General features: G+C 36.5%; 1 protein-coding gene across 2 annotated transcripts in view; it reads left to right on the forward strand.

The window, feature by feature from the left end:
• LOC120626606 (tubby-related protein 4) overlaps positions 1–25,145 on the forward strand; it is a 37,262-nt gene that overhangs the window by 2,003 nt on the left and 10,114 nt on the right. For both annotated transcript variants that reach the window (XM_039894217.1, XM_039894216.1), the window contains exons 2-6: positions 13,496–13,660; positions 17,745–17,927; positions 22,023–22,196; positions 23,911–24,172; positions 24,938–25,038. In XM_039894217.1, coding sequence (XP_039750151.1) covers positions 13,496–13,660; positions 17,745–17,927; positions 22,023–22,196; positions 23,911–24,172; positions 24,938–25,038 — 885 coding nt within the window. The remainder of the gene's footprint in view (positions 1–13,495; positions 13,661–17,744; positions 17,928–22,022; positions 22,197–23,910; positions 24,173–24,937; positions 25,039–25,145) is intronic.

Below are 25,145 nucleotides of genomic sequence, written 5' to 3' on the forward strand. Positions count from 1 at the left end.
ATTTTTCTTCTTTTTTATGTTTCATGGATATGACTGCTATATTTAGCTCTTTTCGAAACTATGCGTACCATCATCAGCTGATGGATGTTCACTGCTGGACGTAGACATTCGGAATATTTTGACACTCAATGGTGCTATGCTGCCTTTGTTCATTCTCGCTAGATTTAGCGTGGGGTCTACAAACACTTCGCCACTTTGCCACTTTAGCTGCGCAACTCATATCACTAATATAAACTTATATCGCACGGTTTAAATATATACTCATTTTTATTAATTTTCAGAAAGCTTAGGTAGTTACTAAATTTCTTGTCTTAAAGTATTTAACTCAAATATCTAAATTAAAATAGCGGAAGATTTCAGATACGTTGTTTTTTATTGAGTACTAACGGTTTCATCCGCGTACAATTTCTGATGAGTAATTTTGTTCAATGCAAACTTTCCGTGCCGTGCCGAATGATGCTTGTATATTATTTACTTAAGGATAAGGCGTACCTAAAGACATATTTCAGGATAGGTGCATGAAGGTAAAATTACTTACAAGGGCTTCTAGGTGGCGAGAAAAGCCATAGTTATCAAAAAGATTCGTCAGCATATACATTATAAGGCATATATTCATTACGTACTATACCTATTCTATCACAAAGTCGGCGGTTTTCATAAATATCTACTAATATAAGTCAGGCTTAGACAAAGGAACTATAGATACTATTCGCAACGAGTAGGTAAGTAGGTTTTCTTAACAGATAAAGTACTGTTTTCCGTTGTGCGTGGTGCGGGAGGAAGTAAAGTGGGTGGGTGGGTGCCTAAAAACTTAAAATAGAAAATACTACATAAATTTATATCTACTAACGAGGAATATTTATTCAAGTACCTCGTAGGAGAAAATACTAAATATAAGGTCTCACAGTACGTCTATTGAGAGGTCAAAGAAAAGGTGATACAGTCTTAATTATAACAGTGGAATTTTGTACAACGGTTGAGCGATTAGAAAGAGTTTTCTCTACATAGAAACAAGTTAACCTGTACTTTTACATTACTGTCGCAATACCTATAACTTGTAATACTGTCTATATCTACGACTGAAGTAATACGGCTTACTAACTTATTATGTCGTGTGAAGCCTGCTTAAAGAAGGCTTTGAACTCGCAGACTGAAGACCGTCATTTGGAAAGCTTAGTCCTTTTCTATTTACATTCCTTGCAAATTGCAATATAATATCCGTTAGAGGGGTTTAATACATTATACCTTTTATATCTCTCTGCTCTATTGTAACATTTTACCCCAAGTCGGTCAAGTCGTACATCATAATTCATACCTAAAGAGTCAATAGGAAGACTCTCTAATACAATTTAACGTGTACATAATAAAAATTGTTATGCGCATATATAAAGCTTTTACGTAACTGTATTATATGTTTAGGTATATACTTAATATAGATAAAGCATATAATTTTTTTGGCAACCTAGAAAGCCGTTGGTTTTTGATGTGAAACATCTTTAGGCGGAGGGAAACCTGATTTTTGGCGTGGCGACACAGGCCATGTATGTACTATACGTTGATGAAAATACTTGAGTTGTCACCTTTATATACAGTTAAATTTGGTCTCGTTCGTCTAGTAATAAGCATGTTCAACTACGGATCACGAGGTCATTGTATTTTTTCCGTTGAAGTATTATCCGTACCATCCCGGAGTTAGGGAATCAGCGGTTTCAAGCGTCGGAGATCACGTTAAGCCGTCGGTCTTGGTTATTATCAATATCTTGTGATTATAATAAGTAGTCGTTTAAAACCATCAACCTGTATTGGAGCTGTGTAGTGGGTTTATGCTCTTAAAACCATCTCTAATGTGAGAGACACCTGTGCCCAGCTGTGGGACGGTAGCTGCGAATGATGACATCTAAGATTTAGATCAAAGATGTGTCTGTCTAAACTCTAATAAAACCGTGGCATATTGATGTTACGTAAGCTAAAAAAGCTCGTTCTCATTTCTAGGTTGTGAAATTGCGAGATAAAAGTTTGACACGTAGGCTATTTGGAATATTAAGGCACGGTAAAGTAACCTACGCACAATCAATGTTATGCAGTGCATAAATACCAAAAATCACTGCCTACACGATACCTTCTATATTCTGTATAAATATGTGTATATATATATATTATATATGTATATACGTTTGTGTGTACCAAACCCGAAAACTAAAAATTTCTACACAACGATGCATTTCTGTGTAAGAGTGTTTTATTTCTAAGTTTCCACGGGAACGGGTATTCTTATCAGACTACGAACTAGCAAAGAGTGGCAGGGTTAAGGTTCTTTTTTTATCATTCTTCTCCCCGATAGCCCTAGGGCAACCTCACGTGGTTCTAGGTGGTGATAATTAGTAGTACGGATTTAGTAGAAAACCACACCACTAATCCCTTGGTTTTCCTAATCCTAAGGTTGCCTGGAAGAGTTCGCTTCTAAGCGATAAGGCCGCCCTTTGTATCCTAATTTTTAAGTTTATTTTTGTTGTGTCCATTGTTTTTTTTTTTCCTATTTGTAGGGTACAAATAAAGTGTATAAATAAATAATTAAATAAATTATCCCTGTACGTCTTATAGCTAAGGATGGTAACTAGCCACAGCTGAAGCCTCCCCCTAGACGAGATCCTAGACCGCCTGGCCTTTATACACACCCGTACACCCATATGACTAAACACGATGTACCTAAAACCGTGGGTAATGTTAAAAAAAACATGTATGTAATGCTGGACACAAGGCTTCTCTCTCATTTCATTGGTGATCAGGATATAGAACTTAGACCGCACTGCTTGGGATTTGGCTTGGTGGGATCTGGTAGGTTGACGTAGTTCGATAATTACAATAGATTTATATAGTTACTAGATATTCGGTACGCAGCGTACTGCTGCATAGTCTACACCTATAGTCATACATGAGATTTTTGACTAACATTTCGACATCTTTCGTAAAAAAAAATATATATTTTTCAATAAAAAGTATCCTATGTTACTTCTGATACCTCCAAAAATACGTGTACAAAGTTTTATGATGATCGGTTAAGCAGTTTTCGCGCGAAAGCGTAACAAACAAACTAACATTAATATTTATAATATTAGGAGGATACCTTACTGGACCACCACGCTCTTTTCTTTTCTTTTCTTTCAGCAGATTTTTTTTATCATACGGAGTCATAGGTTTAGGTGGTTTATTATTTTTATACCTAATGCCCTTTGATTGCACTCTCATCAGGTTGTAGCTGATGATGCAGTTTAAGATTTTTGCGAGCTGACCTGTTTATGCAGGTCTTTATCGGTAAGGTTGTTCATACCAACACATTACCGGCTCACTACATACCGGTCTTCTCCCACAATGGACTCCACACACCTTTGAGAACGTTATAAAGAACGCTCAGGCGTTCATTTCTTACAATGTTTTCCTTTACTGTTGAAGCAAGTGATATTTTAATTGCTTGAAACGCACATAACTTAGAAAAGTTAAAAGTTCGTGCTGGGATTCGAACTCAGCCCTCCGAAAGTAAAGTCCTACCCACTGGGCTATTCTGCTTTTAACCATTAGAATATCACTTGCTTAAACGGTGAAGGAATACATCGTGAGGAACCTGCATGACTAACAGTTCTACATAATGTTCTCAAACATTTGTGAAGTCCACCAATACGCACTGGGGAGCGTGGTGGACTGTGCCCTGAAGTGGCCCAGTAATGGGTTGATATGATGAATATATGGTTGCCTTCTAAAGTGCAACCTTTATAAAACGTACCTCAAAATAACGACTTCCTCGATTTAATAAATTCTTCGTCACTAATCTTAAAGAATTGTCCATAGGATTCAGTGTAATATATACCTTTACATTGCGAATAATTTATAGTTAAACCGTTTTGTCAACTAATTTTCTACTATCAAAGTATGACCTCCAATGAGGGACCAATTAATATGTAAATTTAAAATAAATCTTCATGATGTGGGGATTTGGCAAAGTATCCTGGCGGCACCTTTTTCAGAGGTAGCCAGAACTCTATTAGATTTTAAGTTAAGATAAGAGAAAGGAAGTATAAATTTTTGTAAAGGGAACGATGGGGCTGACATTCTTATTGTTAAGAAAAGTCCCGAATAAATAAAGAATTAAAAAAAAAAAAAAAAAAGTATGACCTCTAATTAACAAATTTTGTCAATCCGAAGCTTTGTCAACCATCAAAAACAATGTTTTATAACTGTTTAAAACAAATTTTAGACCAACCTTACCTGAAAAACCGAACCTAAATTTGATATAAGTACCTTTCGAATACATACTTGTTCCCTTCCGATTTGTTATATTGAGGTTGCACTGTATTACTTGAATATTAAAACACCGCATGCGGGGCACCGATGAGTTTTATTTAAACATTTCACGTATTCAGTTCATTTAATGTTTGTTTAACGTATTATTATACAAATACACTACTAATTAATATTTATTTACTGAACATAAATATTCAGTTGGTAGTCGTTGAAACGTTGAAGTCAGCTTGATATTTGATGAAGCAAGCAATATATTCGAGCGAAGCGCTGGCCTTGATAAAATCTGTTTTCGCTCATTGGATGATAGATCGAGGATAGAATTGTTTCTATTTACTGATTCGAAGTTCCCCGGGTAATAGCTAGGCATGGACTACTCGGCCTCCGAAATGAGAACCAAACAATATATAGGTACTATTATTAAATACTAGCAAACCCGCGCGACTTAGTCCGCAAATGAGCCGACTTAAAAAAATATTCGTATGTTGTCGCGGACCGTTTTATAGAACTTTAAAGAAACAAAAATTCCGACAATTCCGAAATACTTACTTCATACTTCCGTCGTTTAGCGTAACGTTTACCGTTCACGCATCGCACGCATCAGAATCTCTCAAAAAGGATATTTTTTGCAGTTTTTGCCCGAGATTCCAATAAAAATGAATCCTAGCTAGATCGATTTATAGCCCCCAAAACCCCCTGTATACTAAATTTCATGAAAATCGTTGGAGCCGATTCCAAGATTCCAATTATATATATACAAGAATTGCTCGTTTAAAGAAATATGATAAGATATGAAACAATATGTTAGGCTTCTACATATTCCTGACTAAATGCTTAGGTACCTGCTGTACCCACATCATCATCGTTATCAAACGATTACCTACTACTGGCTCAGAATGAGAAGGATTTAAACCGCGGTCCACCAGGCTGGCCAGGCGCCGATTAGTACACGTCACACGCCTTTGTAAACATTATACAGAACTGTTTCAGACGTACAGATTTCCACGCGATGTTTTTCTTCGCCGTTAACGTTACAGATTCTACCGAGAAGAAGCCGAAAGAAACTCAGCGGTTGCTCTTTTCCGACATCGTTTTACAATTTAACAATCTTTGTTCTATCTTGTGTGAGATGAAAGCGGAGCGGCTTGCTTCCAGGCAACCTTGTCATTAAGAAATTCATCAATAGTATAGTGACCTCGATGTATTAAATGTATTTTTATACATTATTTAAACTTATGTAATGGTAAATCTAATAAGTACTTATTACTTTCGGTAGCATGTTATAAAAGCATATACTTAGCCCCACAAAGGTTTTCTGTACTTTCCTAAGACGATATGCTGATATCACAAATTTATGACCGTTTCTAGTAAGTAGATTGTTTATATCCACTTTTTTATATAATGGTTTGTTTAACAAAGATTACATATATAAGAAACACAAATAACGATAAAATAATCTAATGAAACCTGTCGTTCGCGATCGGTATCATACCGCTACAAGGTATTTTTTTTCTGGTCATTCTGTTCAAATGGTTTATTAAATTCGAATGCTTCTTTAAGTAAAATGCTTAATCTACAATATTTGGAGGGGAGGGGAAGTATTCTTCCCTCCATGTGGCATAGCCGTGGGACGCCCTGTGTATCAAATGTGTAGCAAACGCTACACATTTAATACACAGGGCCGGAATTAAAAATAGGTGTTATAAGATTAAAACACTTTTAATTCGGGAAATATAGTATATTAAAAGACGAAAGCAGTATGTACTGTCTCACATAGTATGTGTACAGGCTGGATAGGAATCTTATTTTTTTTATCGAAGTCTGTTTAGCGGCTTAAGCGTGAAAAGGTACAGACGAACAGAATTTTGTGGCTAGATGTACCCTAGTGACCAAGTCGTGTCGCTAAGCAATTTAGCTTTCCGGTAAAATGTTTGTTTAGAAACTGATTATAGGTATGGGGTCAATATATCTGCCGTTGTAGCCCGGTGGAATCTTAGACTGCATCAGGTGAGTTTGCAGTAGTGGAATCAAAAAAAATACTTTCGAATTTATATTTGTATGAGTAAAGATTTATTTGGGTAGGTTTTCATATCATACCAAATTAGAACACTGTATCTATTATTGTCTTTTCTTCATTTGTTTTTGTCTATTATACCCGCAAAATTGGATTTGTCCCTACGTCATATAGGCTTAGCGTTCCGCGTGTACTTAGCGATATTATATATGTTAGGTCTCTGCCACAGTGATGGATATTCCACCGCACCGCTTCGCAACGCCATTTCATGATCATCAGATCAGCCTTTAACAGTCCGCTGATAGACTAAACGCCTTTCCCAGCGCGAGGGTTTGGCTAAACAACGTGAAACGTAATTACGAAATAATATTAATTACATAAGCATATTTTATAAGAAATCACCCTGTTAAGATATTAAATCAAAAGAATTATATTTATTTTTCCATACAAACGAATTCAAAACATACTATGTTTTTACTTATGACATGACAACTCTATTGAAGATAAAAGAACGACACGAGCATAGTAACTACTAAAGTAACAGAAGCCACATTATTTAAATTTTGCATGAGATGTTAGGCTGTATGTGATTTCTTTCAGTTAAAACTATGGCAGTGGTTTACTCAAAAACTATTGGGCTTTCGGTTTCACAGATAAATCTCAGGTGATTTCTTTCAGTTAAAACTATGGCAGTGGTTTACTCAAAAACTATTAGGCTTTCGGTTTCACAGATAAATCTCAGAGATAGTACATAATGTACCTCTAAAGTAATTTTTGCCATATCAAAAAAAATATAAACAATGTGTTAAAATACATTCAATAAACTTTGGTTACTATAAACCACAAGGCTGCTTGGAAGCAGGCCGCTCTGCTCTCATCTCTCACAAGATAGAAAAATTCAGAAGATTGTTAAGCGTAAAATAATGTTTAAAAAGAGCAATCTGTTAAGTTCTTGACGGCTCTTCTCAGTAGAATTTGCCTACGAACGGGCGCTAGAGTCACTACAAACTAATTTGACGTTTAAAAAATGCTCAAAAGCTAGGCCTAAACAAAATAAATTAACTTTTTTTTTTATTTGAGCTTTGAATGTAACCACCACGCTGGGCAGACGGGTTGGTGATCTCAATAGACGGTAGTAGTAGCATAGAGGACGCTGGTGCCTGAGGAGCTCCGTCGCCTGTGTAATTACGGGCACGCACCTATGACTCAGGTTGAAGACACCGGGCGACACTTTGTTTGCCTTGTTTCTTGCTAGCCCTGGGAAGTTTTACTCTGTTACCACGCGGTTGTTTACCAATAACTGTCTGGTGGGATTGCGTGGTCCGTCAATCTTATATATATATTTCTTGAGTGCGTGTGTATGTAACTGAGCTCCTCCTAAACGGATGGACCGATTTGAATGATTTTTTTTGTATGCGTTTGGGTGGCATCCTGGATGGTTTAGATTCACAAATCAGCCCGAAAGATGGCGCTGGGGTCCGCTAGTATTACTATAAATAAAGAAGATTTGTATATAAATGCTATTTGAATTTAAAGCGACTGAAACCGCGAGGCACGTAGTATATAGGCTTGACCCGTCCGTTTAATGAAAATTGAACGTTGTTTATATTACGCAAGCCAAATATTCGACGTGATAAAGAGAATTCACTCAGCCTCTATTAAAAGCTTTTGGCTGAATGAATTCTTGTTATAACGTTATGTTTCACATACAATATTATATTAATACAGAATACGCTTCTAAGTAAATAGGAATAAATAATATAATACATACAATAATTAATTTTCATGATTATACTCCGAATTCATGACATGTCCATTTGCTAATCACAGGTCTCCTCACAGTTGATTCTAGTGCACACACCCACCACACGCCTTTGACAATGCGGGCGTGCAACGATATCAAACATTATCACCTTACTATTTATCAACATCCGCAACCTATTAGCGTACACCGCACAGGCCTCATCTCTCATAGGAGAGACGGTTTTAGATCATAGACCCACCACGCTCTAATATGGGTTGGTGGGCTAGTGGGCTTCATTTAGTATTATTAATAAACATAGTCTAGCTTTGTCAATAATTATTCAATGGCGCTCTCGCCCATTATACAAAGTTAATTTCTAGCTTAAGTGCTGGCCGCGCGACATTTGCATTTTGCAGTAATCACGGTGCGGTTTAATAAATACACGGATAGCCGCCGAGCTTATTGCATAGGATGCTGGTAGTGTTATAAATACTAGCATCGTTTTTTAAGAACTTAGCGATAGAGCTCTATTTTGTCTTATAAATTGTTAAACGAGTTGGAAAGTATCCCATTCTCATCCGAGATGTTTCAATCCACGAGCGAGGGTTTTTCCGCGCTGAGAATTCTTATTTTAATATCGATTATGGGAAAAAATTATGTGATGAAACAGCGATAAAAATATTTTTGAAATAATAATCTCCTTTTTCATCTCGCAACTTGATCCAATTTTGTTCTATTTGAGGTATCTTTGTTTTGAAATCTTGGCAGAAGATTTTAGATTGCCTGAAATTTTTAATGAAATCCGGCGTTACATGTGCTTCAGAACCACTTGATGAACAGTCCATTTTGTATGAATAAACGAATACTTTCTAATTATATGTGCAAGAATTGGGAAGTTACACCAACATGTGTATAGGTAAACGAATTCAACCAATTCGTTATGAAACTAATTGTATCCGGTCAAGTTTAAGCTTTATAATGGGTGTATCAGAATTAAGTCCAGTCTGCGAAGGCCAGTAATATGTCCAATTGGCAATCTGTCTTCCATTTCCGGTGTGCCGCCAGAGCGTGTTACACATGTGTCTAGTCGACGAAGGTACTCGTAGATATACCTACATGCAATATGCCTAACTGTCAATCAATCTTTCATCTCCGGTTTACTGAATTTGCCAGGTCGTTACGCACTACTATCCATTATTTGCATTTAAACCTCGTCATTGTAATTTGAAATTTATTTAGCGTTTTTTTAACTGTTCACTTTCATCTATCCGCACTCAAAATCAGGATAGAAGCAGGCGGTAATTTGCTGAGTGATTTACAACTTTTAAAAATAATGAGGTTTGAAAGAGAAATTATAAAGGGTTTGATAGAGAATGAGCTTTTCATTTGCTTGTTCTTGTAGGCAAGAGAAGCATAATCTATACGTATATATGTTTCATTTCAATTAACGTAAATTGCTTGTCCGAAGCTCCAAACTCCGGAATGTGTTGTCCTTTACCGTAACCCTTTGTTCTTTAATGGCGAAACATATATATATTATCAACGTGATGACTAAATAACGTTACACTTTCATTTGACCCTTTCAAAATGATTGGCATACGCAGTATAGTAAAGGCTATGTGTTTTGTGGAAAGATGCAATGCCACTTGTACGTACTGGCGTGAAAATACGTAAAGAGAGAAATAATGTAGACACGGACAATTTTCTTGTGTGTATACACACGTATATACTTGCCACTATATTATAGTATTGTGTACAGTATTATACACAATAGATAGTTTAGTGGCAAGTAGTGATATGAAGTGGCATAAATAATAATAATTTTAATTAGTCGTAGGGAGAATGTTGGAATTATGTAAACATTTTGGACACGTGTGTGTTGATATTAAATCAGGTAAAAATAAGAATTAAGTGGGTAAGCTTTTACGTGCTTACACAGTTTCATTACTAACTAAGCCCTTCTTGCATGCGTACACTTTGGTTCGGGTTTTCTTGCCGAAGCCTCAAAAAAAACATTCCCAAATTTTTTTTTGTTGGAAAAAAGTTAACAACTTCTACAATTCATACCATATTCCTAACAGCAATTTCGTGTTCGATGGAATAAATAATTTAGGATAAAAGTAGTGTAGAGTAACTTAGCTATACTTACTAGAGCTCTAATGGAGAATTTAATCTATGATATCGAGAATGTGTATATCTATTTAGAAGCCTCATGGTTCGGTTTACGAATCATTCAACACATTGTACATCAAAATATACAGAGCTTAACCGGCAAAGAAATTGAAATAGAACTGTTTGTGGAAAAACTCAATATACACATTCTGTGTATTACTGGGCATTGGCTCACTGGTGCACATCCAGCAGTTATCTTAAGGAATTTCAAAATGTCAAGTGTGTTCTTCAGAAGGACTGCAATTCATGGTGGGTCCTTAATTTTTGTACACAATAATATAACTTGTAAGGAGCGAAAAGACATGGTTAGTCTTTCTGTTGAACGCACTGTAGAACTATCTTGTGTGGAGCTGGAGCGATTTATAATAGTGTGTGTATATCGTCCCCCCTCAGGTGATTTTAGCCTTTTTGAGGATGTAATGGAAGATGTGCTTAAGCGATTGTCTGTATCCACAAAAAAATCAATAGTATGCGGGGATTTTAATGTTGATATTTTACTTAGTAATGCAACTACGACTAGGTTGCTAAACTTATTTAAATGTTTTAATTTAAATTATGCTTTTAGTGAACCTACTAGAATCACAGCAACCTCAACATCATGTTTAGATAATATTTTTCTCAACTGTGATATCTTAGGTAAATCGATAATAACCAACTTAAGATCAGATCATTGTGGCCAACAAATTACATTAAGTTTTGAATAATATAAACAAAGATGAACATATCGTCAAGTGTAGACTTAGAGCAAATTGACGCGATTCAAAGGTGAAATATCATCTTTAAGAACGGTCATCCTGACAGCATTTGCAACTATTGGCATATACAAAAGTAGAGATAATTTGTATGAGCTCTATAGTGAAAAACAATATAACCATACTCCAGCTTTCCTACAACACGTAAAAATGTACTCTAAAACGTTTAAAAACGTTTGCTTTCATGCTAAGTCGCTATACTTTAAGGATCAAATCATAAAATCGGATAACAAAGTACAAACAACCTGGAAAATTGTTAATAATGAAACTGGGAAAGCTAAATCTCGCAACGTAAACTTTGAATTAATTATTAATGATAATAAAGTTACCGCTGACAGTGAGGTTGCAAGTACCTTTGAAAACTTTTTTCAGAGTGTTCCTATTTTGTTGACTGATTCACTTAATTCTTCACCTACTGCAGCTCAGAGTTTATTGAGGAACAACGTTAATGAGTGCAACGTTTTATTTAATTTTAAACATATATCTGCATATGATATAATAAAGAATTTTAAGTTGTTGAAACAGAAAAAAACCGGTGATTTATGGGGTATGTCTGTAATGGTAATATCTAACATTATAGACGTTATTGCCCCTTACTTAGCCATACTTTTTAATGAATGTGTTGATAGAGGTACTTTTCCAAATTTAATGAAACATAGTAAACTTATACCTCTATTTAAATCTGGCAATAAAAACGACATTAACAATTACAGACCCATTTCAATCTTACCAGCTCTTAGTAAGGTCTTTGAAAAAATTATATTAAATCAACTTTTGAATCACTTCAATGTAAATAACTTACTACATCCGGAGCAGTACGGTTTTACTAAAGGTCGTAGCACCACGGATGCAGGCGCTAAACTTTTAAAACATGTGTACGATGCCTGGGAACGTTCGCAGAATGCCATTTGTGTTTTTTGTGATCTATCTAAAGCATTCGATTGTGTTGATCATAAAACCTTGCTTCTTAAACTAGCCCATTATGGTATCAAAAACGTTGCACTAAATTTGGTTGCCTCTTATCTCAGTGACAGAACCCAAAGGGTTTGCATAAAAGACATTAAGTCGCAGGGGTCGGCTACGTCAATGGGTGTCCCACAGGGTTCAATCTTGGGTCCCTTTCTATTTTTGGTATATATAAATGATCTACCACACCATGTCAGTGAAACCTGTGACATTGTACTGTTTGCTGATGATACATCTCTAATGATAGAGGTAGAGACAACTCTGACGATGTAAGCCGTGCTATGTCGCATGTGTCGCACTGGTTTACTGTCAATAATTTACTTTTAAATGCAAAAAAAACTAAGTGTGTGGAATTTATTTTACCAAATGTAAAGAAAGTTAATAAAAATATAATAATAAATGGAGAATCACTAAAAATGGAAGATTCCACAGTTTTTCTGGGCATGACCTTGGATTGTAAGCTTCAGGTAAACTAAGCTCGGCTGCCTACGCCGTCAGGAAAATTAGACAGATTACTGACGTAGAAACAGCAAGACTTGTTTACTTCGCGTACTTTCATAGTGTGATGTCTTACGGGATCTTATTATGGGGCAAAGCTGCTGATATTGAAACTATATTCATATTGCAGAAAAGAGCTGTACGGTCAATATATAAACTTAAATCACGTGAATCCCTCCGTGAAAAATTTAAAGAAATTGGTATACTTACGGTAGCCTCACAATACATTTATAACAATATAGTATTTGTAAGACAACATATTAGTCTTTATAAACAAAAAGTGGATATAAACAGTCGACTTACAAGAAATGGTCATAAATTAGTGACATCTGCATATCGTCTGCGAAAGGTGCAGAAGTCATTTGTGGGATTGAGTATACGCTTTTATAATATGATTCCTAAGGTAATTTTGGACCTACCAATGCATAAGTTTAAAGAATGTGTTAAAACACATTTATTACAGCGAGGTTATTATACAATTGATGAGTTTCTTAATGACAAGGTTGCTTGGAAGCATCCGGCTCCGCTTTCATCTCTCACAAGATAGAAAAATGAATGTTAAAATATAAAATGTAAATTTTTGATGTTGGAAAAGAGCAACTGCTGAGTTTCTTGCCGGCTTCTTCTCGGTAGAATCTGCCTTCCGAACCGGTGGTAGAGTCACTACACACGGACAGACTTGACGTTTCAAAAGTGCTTGTATTAGGCCTACTTGAAATAAATGAATTTTGAATTTTGAATTTTTGAATTTTTTGAATTCCTCAAAAACAAACGTGTGCTGACTGCGATGACGTGCTCGCGGGCTTATTTCAACTTTGTCTTGGCAAAATTCCATGGAATAATATTTAACGGTTTCCAAACTTTGGCCTATATTAATAACAAGACATGTAGCTAAGAAAAGGGAACAGAAAGGAGAACAAAAAAAGTTCGGCTTAGAGCATAGATCGCTCGATCGATTGCTCTTATAACCACGATTTCGGCTTATATTCATACGGTTTGAGGTTTTTAAGTAAATATCAATGCACCTGCTTTACTTTTTTTTTGGATTGTCTTCAGGAGGAGGGATGGAAGCTGAATCGAAACAACTATTACCAAGAGGGGTGGCTGGCAACGGGCAACGTACGCGGCGTGGTGGGCGTTACGTTCACATCTTCGCACGCGCGGCGCCCTCATGAGCTTCCATTACGCACCAACTACAACTTGCGAGGGCACCGCTCTGATGTAAGAACACACGCAAAGACACACCCACAGTATTTGTATTTCAGTAAGTGGGTAACAGACCTGATAAATAAAGACCAGTGTATCGGAGAGTGCGTTAAGCCGTCGTTCCCCGTTATTATCGCAAACATAAAATAATATCAAAGCCCGTGACTTTCAATTAATCATTTTCCAGACGTAAGCCGCATTTCAAACAAAGGAGACTAAATCGTTTAAGCCCGTACGTCATAGCGAATGTCGTAGACATACTCGTAGATCACGTAGGTAATGTTCTACGATGAGCTGTGAAGGACGTAACCCGTAGGCATCTACGAATTGCCTAGTTTCGACGGTTACATATATTTGGATCACATATAAAAAAGGTTCTAAAAATATTCATGGATAGAATAATTGATAACAGAGCGAGCCGAAGCGAATTGTTGCAAAGTACAGCTAGGTAAAATAAATACGTTAAAATACTTATTTATATTGTTATAGTTACTAAATTAGTCATCTTAGTTATTACTTTAGTTTTATTTCAACAATAAAAAACACAATTTTAACGAGAACAATAGATGTTCCATATAATAAAGAAGAAGAAAATATTTTCTTGTTTTCTACTTTGTGAATTCCCCTCGCGTTAACGCCAGACAGGCTGCAAAGCCGCGTCAAACTTAAACAAAACCTCTGTCTAAGAAGCTTTTCATCTTACAGCCAACTTCAATTATCTTTTTATAACTTTGCTACAATCAACAACTCTCAGATTCTAATCAAAAGATATTAGTTCAGCGAAATGTTTAACTGTGAGGATGAATAACGTTTAAATTATTGGATTTATGTATTTTTAATTCTCACGTTACATATGCCTGCCAATCTTCGTTATTAATGGCTCCACAGTCTTTTGATGCAAAATACAAGTATAAAACAGTCACACTGCAACGCTAATTTTGATGGACAGTTTGCATTCAACGGGAATTTTGTTATTTCATTGTGATTATCATTTTAAGATTATCGCAGTTGTTATAATGGTCTTTTATCAATAGCGAAACAGTATGAGCCAATCAGCAATAAATGTCGCTGTCCTACGACAATCGACCATCAAGTAGCGAATCTATACCTATTGATATTAAAATATTCAGTGTATTTCGACCTCGTGAAGCGTGTGATACGATGCGATATCTCGAGATAATAAAATATTTAGGTTGGAAGTTGAAATACCTACTCGCAGTTTTTTCTTGTTATGTGAGCTAATATTATTTTAGTAATTACGTCCAAACTCCTACGTTATTCCAGGCAACCAAAGGCTCTCAAAGCAGCCAGGCAAGCAGCTTAGGAACCCGTACAGTAGGTGTCAACCTCGAAATAGTTACGAGTATGTCTGCCATTTTCTCTTCCAGTTTCTAGCAGATAGGACGAGGAAATGAAGGGGCATAATTAACAGAAGATATATATATAGAGAAGCATATATTTGAGTTAATCTGCTACGTCCATGCAGTCCAGATGCACATGTCCCGGTGTTCAATAATCCTGCATGCATAATCCGCACAAAGGGAATGAACAATGTTTTAGAGAAATAAAATCGCCCCAGCATTCGCGTCTGCCTAGGACCTTGGATAGACCTTGAATGCTAACTACATAATTTGTGCGCTGAATCGCTAAGCTAATTGAACAAGAGCGTGAAAATTGATTGCTTTTGTTCAAATATTTATTTAGGTATTATAACTCTAGTCTATTTCTCCTTATTTAACAAGATTGTTAAGAACTAAAATTCACTGACAAGTCGCAGGTTTTTCTCGTAAACCGTTTAAGTACCGTGATTTGAAGAGCCATCTTTTAGCAATAAATATATTTTATTTAACCTCGTTTCTAACGCGGTTTCCAAGAGAAACCTGCGATTTATCAATGTTTTAAGTCATCTAGGGATCATTTAATTATTGAAACGGTTTTATAAAGTTTTTATTTAAAATATGTGGATGTGAAGTGGAATTTTTCCAATGCAATGAGATACTTACATTACATTCATCATCACTAGTAACCCATTACCGGATTGTTAGACTTCACATGCCGTTAAGAATATTATGAAGAACTCTCAGGCATGCAGGTTTCTTCACGATGTTTTCCTTCACCGTTTAAAGCAAGTGATATTTAAATGGCTTTGATTGAAACGCACATAACTCCGAAATGTCAGTGGTAAATGCTGGGGCTCGAACTCGGTCTCCACGAAAGGAAAGCCGAGACCTTTCCCACAAGGCTATCACCGCTACATTACATTGGTTAACCTTAAACGGAACTGGCTAGCATAGCGACTAAACTACGTGAAAAGTGAACAGTGAAAACGCAAGGACCAAACATTTCGATTCACGACACCGAAAAATTTCTTAAATGCCAAAAAAAGTTCAAGCCAGTTTACATTTTAAAAGCAGTTCATCTTCCAAGATTAAAGTAATTAACGTTCTGAAAGGCTGAATGGTGAAATTCTAGGTAGGTAAACCTACATTTTTTCCATTTTACATAATTAAAATGAATACGGTGTTTGAATGCTCGTCGAAATAATGTTCTCCGTAATGAGTCTGCTTGTAGCTATTCGTTCCTGACAGAATTTATTTACCTCGTCTTTGAATTACTTTTACCCGGCGGCTGCCACCTTGTAAGTTCCAAGGCTTCACGTACCTCCATTGCACAGAGTTAAGAAAATACAGAACCTATCTACAAAGGTTGCCTGTAAGAGATTGCTTGCAGCAATAAGGCCGCCTTGTCTTGCATGTACTGTATACTCTTTACTGTTTCTATTCCTGTATGTTATACGTGCAATAAAGTGTTTCTTCTTCTTCTTCTTCATTCAGCCATTATTGCATGCAGTACATTGTGTCGAAAACAGTGAAAAATCTCAATTCACACCCGCGGAATGTTGGTAGCTCACAAACTTTTTCCAATTTTTCCCACTTTATGGTTATTGTTTAGAATGTTTGAGATAAAATAATTACTGTCAACAGCTAAATGAATTGTGACTTACCGCCTGTTCGAAAAACACTTCTAAGGTGGAGGGGTTTTCGATACTTCTATATTAGTCGTGTACACGGTTTCTTTATGTTCTTAATTCTTTACTCCTTTGAAATATTGATATTTCTGTACGCAAGAGGAGATTACATTTAAGTGTGTGGATAATTGAGTTAACTACACTTTTTTCTTGTAAAGGTTTAAAAAAAAAACATATGCTAACGTTACCCTAATTCATCTTATTGGATGTATAGTCCAAACACCTAGCTTCTAGCTAACTTAATACAATCAGTAGGTACAGAAAAAAGTCTCTGACTTACCTACGTACGTAAGTTACGTTCATAATTTAGGAGTTTATTCGGTTGCCAGCGTTTATTTATAGATCAATCGTTCACCCAAACTTTCTTACGAGTAGGTATACCGGCAAATAAAGGAAAAAACTTTATTGTTAACCAGAAAATATGAGTAGTAGTAGTACTTAGGTATAGGGTCTTCGGTCTTGTCCTACTGGGCATAGACCTCCTCTTCTATGGATCAGAGGGAGCTACTGCTATGACACCATGCTGCTCAAATGCGGCTTGGCAAGTTTTATAATTATTATCTAATACTTGGAATAAAAACCGGGACCGATGGCTTAACATGATCTCCGAGGCAACGGGAGACAGCACCAATTTTCTAACTCTAGGCCGAATTTCTGAAACCTTGCCAAAAATTAACTGCTCACAATTTTGACGACCTCCCTAGAGCAGCGGTGAGCGCTGTGGTTTTTAACTGGGAGGTCCCAGGGTTGATTCCCGGCAAAAGATTTGAAAAATTCTCCTGTTCTGGTCAGGTGGGAGGCACGATGTCGCGTTGGAATCGATTATGGATATGGTTTTAATATAACTGATTTACCACTAATAGGTTAGCCGGTTGCCATCTTAGACTCCTCATCATCACTTACCGGTAGATTTCAAAGGTTAACTTGTAGTAAATAAAAAAAAATCTCAGCCTGGGATTTGAAATCCGAACCACATTATCCGTAGTCAATCATATTAAATACTAGACCATAGCGGCAATTAAGGCAGTAGTAAAGTAGTAATATATGGTTTGATGTCAATCGTCTTTATAGGTGATTTTGGTGAAATGGAACGAACCGTACCAGAAGCTGGCGTCGTGTGACAGCTCTGGAGTTATCTTCGTGTGGATCAAATACGAGGGTCGTTGGAGTATCGAGCTTATTAACGACCGCAGCACGCCTGTGACGCACTTCTCGTGGTCTCATGATGGGAGGATGGCCTTAATATGTTATCAGGTAAGATGCTTTTTTATACTTTACCCTTATTACCTGGTGAACTTAAGCTCACCTAAGTACTTTAGGTGAGACGAAGTCCACTAAGTCCGAAGTAGCAATCATGATATCAACCCATCACCGGCCCACTACCGGACATGGGTCTCCTCCCACAGTGAGAAGTGGTTAAGGCCATAGTCGACCACGCTGGCCCACTGCGGATTGGTGAACTCCACATACCTTTGAGAACATTATGGAAAGCTGTCAGGCATGCAGGTTTCCTCACGATAGTTTTCCTTCACCGTTGAAACAAGTGATATTTTAATTGCCTAAAACGCACATAACTTAGAAAAGTTAGAGGTTCGTTCTGGGAATCGAACTCTTCCCCCGAAAGTGAAGTCGAAGTCCTAGCTACTAGGCTATCATCACTTCAAGGCAATAACCGCACAGAATTACCAATTGTATGATTTTTTGGTCGATCCCTTGAGCTTTAACTCAAAGAATTTTGAGCCGAGCAAAGCAAAATTCAAACCAGCCAAGCTATTTTCGAAGTTTTTTCCAATTCGATGTACAATTGATTGTTATGCATTGATTACTATATGCTGATATAATTAATTATATTTCGGGTATCTAAATGTAATTCTGTCGTAGGTTTTAGGTCTTTTATAATTTATTATCCTTACGTCCTCTATAGGTAGCTAATAAATAGTTTACCTTAGATGGTTTTCTGTTGCGTACCTACATATAATTTTTTTTATTGTTGTTATACTTTCGTTTTTTTTATTGTTGTTATACTTCAAAACTGGTCCTTGCATATGCTGACCCCATAAATTCTTTTGTTTGTACATACTCGTACATAATAGAAAAAAGATTTCGCCATTTTCCCAAGAATTATCAGCCAATTAGTAAGATAAGGCGTATAAAACAACAAAAAAAATTACCTATATACATAAAATTACCTAAATTATATGTATATAAGTTATAGTGTCAGATGTTAGGAAATGTATCTGCGTATAAAACATATTAACAACTTTAATACAAATTTGTATTTTTATCTATAATCTCTTGATAAGTTTCTAAGCTAAGTTGTGATTTGTTGAAAATTTTATTGATATTTTTTGTATATAATAAATCTACAGATTACGGATAGATTTCAAATAGTAAATGGACATAAATGTCGTTACCTAGGTTAGGCTCAACTACTGCACGAAGTTTGATGACATATCTTTCAACCTGGAGTTGGATATAGAACACATAACATCTCGGAAAAAGACCTAGGTAACTCTCTATAAACGGGCTATCTCCGGGCTTTAAACAATAGTCTGTGTGGTTTGTAACCTATACGCGGCCTCACAGCTTAACCGACATAGCTTGCCTTCTAAACATACACTCTTTATCCCGGGAAAACAAAAGATTCCCGTGATAAAAAGGAACAGAAAAACGCGGCCGAAGTCACAGGCAACAGCTAGTCAACGCCAAATGAATTTCCTACGTATTCTCCGACGTTAATAGAATTACTGGACCCACCTATCCACGATCAATCCACTTCAATAGAATTATTGGTAAATTAATGCGGCTTACCGCTACCTATGAACGAGTAATTAACATTTACTTAGTTAGAAACGTGATTACGAAGTCAGTATGGTAGTTAAAATACTTTCAGCAGAAATAATACCCAAGTATTGGAGATTAAAACGATGCCGTTAATTTAAAACTTTCTAATAAACGTAGATTACGTATAAAGTAGGAGCTTGGGGACTAAATTTTAAGTACTTATATGAAATATATATTTATTGGTTTATAATATGGAAGTAAGGTTTATTCGGATGTGTGTTTGTTGACTTGTTTGTTTGAATGAAATGACACCGAAATAGCTTGTATCCTGGACACGGATACAGGATACTTTCTATCCCGAAAAAGCTCACAAAGACCGTTGCTGTGAAATATAAAAGATGAAGTGTATCCAAGCTAAGTTCGACTTATTGACAAATTTAAATATTTTGTATACAAATAGCTTCTGGAGGCATAGGAAACTTTTTGTTCCGGGAAAATACACATATCCCGTGAGGTATTTCGTTAGTTACACTCGGTCAATGATTTTGTGTTACCTGTAAAAGTGTTATAAGTGCGAAAACCTTGCAAATTCAAGTTCAAAATTTCTTTATTCATGTAGGCCTATCATAGGCACTTATGAAGCGTTCAAACATATATGTTTACATAATTGTAAGGGGATGGTGATAACTTCGTTCGCCAACTTAAACCTAAACCTTGCTAGCAGGTTGAACAATATAGCAATATAACTGTATAGGTACTATATCTACATTTCTTCATTGCGAAATATCAGGTACTCTAGCGGCACGCGACTGTAACACGATATTGGCTGCGCAAACAATTTCTTATTCTTTCAGTTTCTATTTCAGTCCAAGTAGGTACTTGTACCTGCTACGCATTTACATATTTAATAAAGGGCTAACTGAGAGTTCATCCGCCAGCACCAAAGCATCCTTTTTTTAGTTCACTCGCTGATGTCAACAATTTAGTCTCTGTAGAACATCTTATATACGAGTACATGACTCTAACCATTTTTTCACGACAAATAAAAGACACAATATAAAATTAAAACTTGAAATATTAATAACTATAAGCTCTAACACGTTCATTTACATTTTAAAGGAAAGATAATTTAAAAATAATAAAAACACAAATTTTTGTGAATTTTGAAAATGAAGCACTTTTTCTCAATTATTAAAAGAGTCAATTACTATTTACATTATTTATTTGAGTTCGATCCACGCAGTTTAAAATCTAATATTTATAAAGATTTTGATCCATAATTTATTTTCATAATGTTTTCACTAAACGTTTATATTCTCAGTGAGTAAGTAAGTACATGAATTTCTATGTCATCTGAGTACACAGTTTATACGCTAATGTGATACGCCTCTTGAGCCGTAGTTTCAATTTGCTTAAAAGGTTTCGCTATAGGACTATGAACTACGCCGCGCAAAGGAATTTGACACTGAAAATAAACATGCTGTCGTATAAATTAAGGTGGAAGTAAAGTTTGCCCCTTGTTCGGCCGATTTGAATTGCCAAAGGGGGAAAGTATAACACTCAACGTTTAGGCGCACTATAAAAAGGTACTTATACCTAGTAGAAATATCTTAACCAAAAGTTGGTTGGTTTTAAATTGTTATTCGCTTATAGGTACTCCATCAATAGCCTGTCCATTCTCCAGTTGGTGATCGCAGTAGATGGTAATAGTAGCACTGAGGACGCTGCCCGTTTTCCGTTATGTTCCCTTAGTCGCCTCGTACGACACCCATGGGTAGAAGGAGGGTGGTGACAACTGTATTCCGATCTGCCTTCACCACACGGCTCGTGTATTAATATCACAGATTTTCTTGTAAAAAGACATAGAAATTGATGATGCAAGTAATAATTCAGCCCAAGATGGGACAGGAACGCTAAATGGCTTGGTGGCACGCCTTTGTAGGTAAGCTGGAAACAAGCCACGGCCTAAGAGCCTCCCACAAGACCAGACAGTGTTAGGGATCGAACCTGGGACCTCACTTATAAGATCACAGCACAGCGCTCGCAACAGCGCCAGAGAGTTCGTCAAAAAACTATTGCTACGCTTAGGGACGGGAAAGCGGAATAAATTTACTATATTTAAATGCCTACTATTCCAGAGAATTTCTCAACAGAGAATTGCTGGACTAAAGGCCTCTCCCAACGGGAGAGTTTGCCCATAATCCCACGCTGAGCATGCGGAATTGTGATCGCAGTAGAGGGCAGTAGAAACACAGGGGACGGTTCTACCCGATCTGTTACATTCCCTAAGTCGCCTCGTGCGAAATCCGCTAGAGGTGTGGCTGTGACAATTGTATTCTGATCTTGACGGAAGACAGACACGGCCCACGGCACGAACATATATAATTTTATTCCTGTGGCCTGATTAAGACGTTGTACGAGTGTTTAGTGAATATGTCAAATGTCAAATGTAAACAAAACGGATCAAGCATGGCCGTTTACACGCTGATTTTACTTATAACTTGACACTTGCACTTGCTACTTAACCAAGTTTGAATCAGGTATTGACGATGTTTTCTGTGTTAGGACGGCTTCGTGCTGGTGGGCTCAGTGGCAGGCCAGCGCTACTGGTCGTCAATGCTTTCACTGGATGCACGCATTACCTGCGGATGCTGGACGCCGGATGACAGCCAGGTTTACCTCGGCACAGCTTCCGCGCAGCTTGTCGTCATGGACGTCCATGGTGCAATGGTGTCACAGGTAAGTGACTCCATAGCGGGATAATGAATTGAAGGGCAACACATAAACACACACAACACACAATAGGGAGACAATGGCGAATGGATTTAGAGATATGAGCAAAAATTAAGATAAATAAATTCTAATCGAGATATAGGTAGAACTGTATCTATTTCTGCATGGACTGTAAAAATTAGATTATTTTTAAAGAATAATTAAAATTAATTTCTAGACTGTATACCTATACAACGTGTAAATGAAAACCGAAAATATACTTACACTGGATTTAGAGGTACATTATGTACTGTCTCTGGGACTTATCTGTGAAACCGATAAACTAATAGTTTTTGAGTAAATCACTGCCATAATTTTTACTGGAAGAAATCAGCCTGTGAAGAAGTCACATGGTTTTTTATTTAGATTTTTAGTTAGGCTACAAACCACGTAGTAAATTGTAGAGCCTTTTGCTTTACAGGCTAGCGATGTCTGCAAATATCTCTCATTAAAATTCGAAGTAGGTAACTACGTATTATATTGCAATTGTGCAACTATGACGTAGCCACCTAAATACGTAAATAATAATGTAATACTTTCCTAGGCGGCTGAACAACGCTTTCTTTTTATATTTTATATAACTATTTACTAAACTACTACACATAAAGTACCTTCCTAGTAAGATTAATGCTTTAATACGTACCTAAAAAAAATCTTCATACGACACGTATTCACATGAAAAGTTTAGAGCATTTGATTACTAGGAAAGTAGATACTGAAAGCAACTTTCATGAGCTGAACGTTTGTAGATAATGAGTAGTTCAGGAACGTAACGAACCATGTTTTATATCTTGTTCAGCTAGCTTCAAGGAAACGTATATAATAGGTATAAAGCTTTTATATGAGTTGAAAAGATAATTGAATGTTATAAGAGCGAATGCTTCGTGCGCTTTGAAGAATTCAATTAACTTTTATATCAATACTCTACGCGATATCGGAACCTAGCTCTTATCTTTCTGTTAGGTAGGTATCTTTTACAAGAATAATATTTCTAGCTACGGTATTATTGGAAAATAAGTTTTCTTTTTGTGAAATACCTTTCTGTAACTATGATGTAATCTCAAATTTGCTTTTGCTGCAATGGTAACAATTTTTATCATAGGATAAATTCCAAAAACTTGTGTTACTTTTAATTAATTAGGAATTTAGATATAACTTTTTGTTATGTATAACTAAATAATTTTCTACTTTTATGAATCGCTGTTTATAGGCTATTGGTTATGGATGCTTTAGATTATTTGAACGGCATACCTATCTTAAAAGCATTATTCTTCACTTGCGTCGATATCGCCTAGCGTTATGCGGTTTCTTTTTTGATATGCGCAAGTAACGAAACCGTACGTCTCAAATTTCGCTAAAGTAAGCAGTCTGTAGCCTAAGTACAAGATTAGCGCGCCCGCAATCGAGGAGTCGTTATCGAGTATGGAAACACTTGATCACCGGAATAAAATGGATCTTATTTGCGATGCGTTAAAAAATAAAATAAAATTGGTCAAATTTGCCTGCAATACTTTATCTCGGGCTTCCGAAAACATAATCAGTACAAGATTTGCGACTCTAAAAAAAGTAACATAAGGTACATTTTACTTAGAAGATACAGAGTTCAATGCTCTAAAACGATTCCTCGGTATTGTTTGATACCTAGGTATACGATAACGATGCAAAATTTTTATACCTATAGGTTCAACTGGTAGCTGAGGGCGGTATAATATCGATGGCGTGGTCATGCGAAAAGTTCAAAATGGAGGAAGGCGAAGAAGCAGGGGAGACTAATGGTGGTCACGTTCTTGCGGTGGCTCTGGGGAGCGGGGAGATTGTGCTGTTACGTGGCCACGACGACGTGAGTCCAGTGCGGATTCATACTGGTCTAAGAGGCAACACGTTGGCCATGGAGTGGGCTAACTCAAGAGAATTACTTGCCGTTGCTGGTACTTTGATTGCTGGTGAGTTTCTTCTTCTTCAAATGACTATCCATTACCGAAGCTCAGTAGTCAGTTTTTTTAAGTTCACCTTGTCCATGGCTAAACAGAAAAGTTTTTCGACTATCTTGATTACGCTCGATTCCCGTAGGTATATTTCGTGGCCAGGATTTCTTCCAACCCCTTTTTTTGCCTGCAATCTTAGGTAATCGATATGTTTTGTAGCATCCTATCGTTTCGTAATATATGGTCTAGGTACGAGATCTCACTGCTTGATGGTTCCGACGAACTCAGTTCAAGACTGCATTCTGGCGAGCTTATAAATGCTATTGTTATTTATTTATTCATTGACGTAAATCTCAAACTATAGGGTAACCTTCAATTTATAGGGTAACGGTTAAACAAACTAATATTCGTTATTCTGGTTGTACGCCTTTATTATATGCCTTTACCGTCGATTGCTGTTATACGAGATTGCAGTTAGGCGCAAACTTGTCATAGTCTCATCATAGTCCACGCTGGCCAAGTGCGGATTGGTAGACTTTACACGCCCTTGAGAAAAATATACAGAACTCTTAGGCATTCAGGTTTTTTCACGATATTTTAATAAAAAAAAATTGGTACGTGATGTTTGATTGTTTGAAATAAAAACGCACATAACTCTGAATAGGCAGAGGTGCGTGCCGAGGATAGACCTCGGTCCTAAGAATGGGAAGTCGAAGATTTAATCACTTGCCTATCACCTCTATCATAGAACAATGAAAATAATATTATAAAATCTATTTTCAGAGCCAAATGAACCGGAGGACTCCCCGCCCTATAAAAATGTGGTGAAGTTCTACTCGGACAACGGTGCTCTTATTTACACAGTCCCTATACCATATACTCAGGTGAAGTAATTATATAAGTTATTCCTAAGTACTCAGAAACCTTATATACCCGCTGTTAAGTTTAGCGTAAAGTTTAAACTTTAAATTAGTTTTGAAACCTAAGTAGT

Source organism: Pararge aegeria, chromosome 9, assembly GCF_905163445.1.
Source record: "Pararge aegeria chromosome 9, ilParAegt1.1, whole genome shotgun sequence".
NCBI classification, from domain to species: Eukaryota; Metazoa; Arthropoda; class Insecta; order Lepidoptera; family Nymphalidae; genus Pararge; species Pararge aegeria.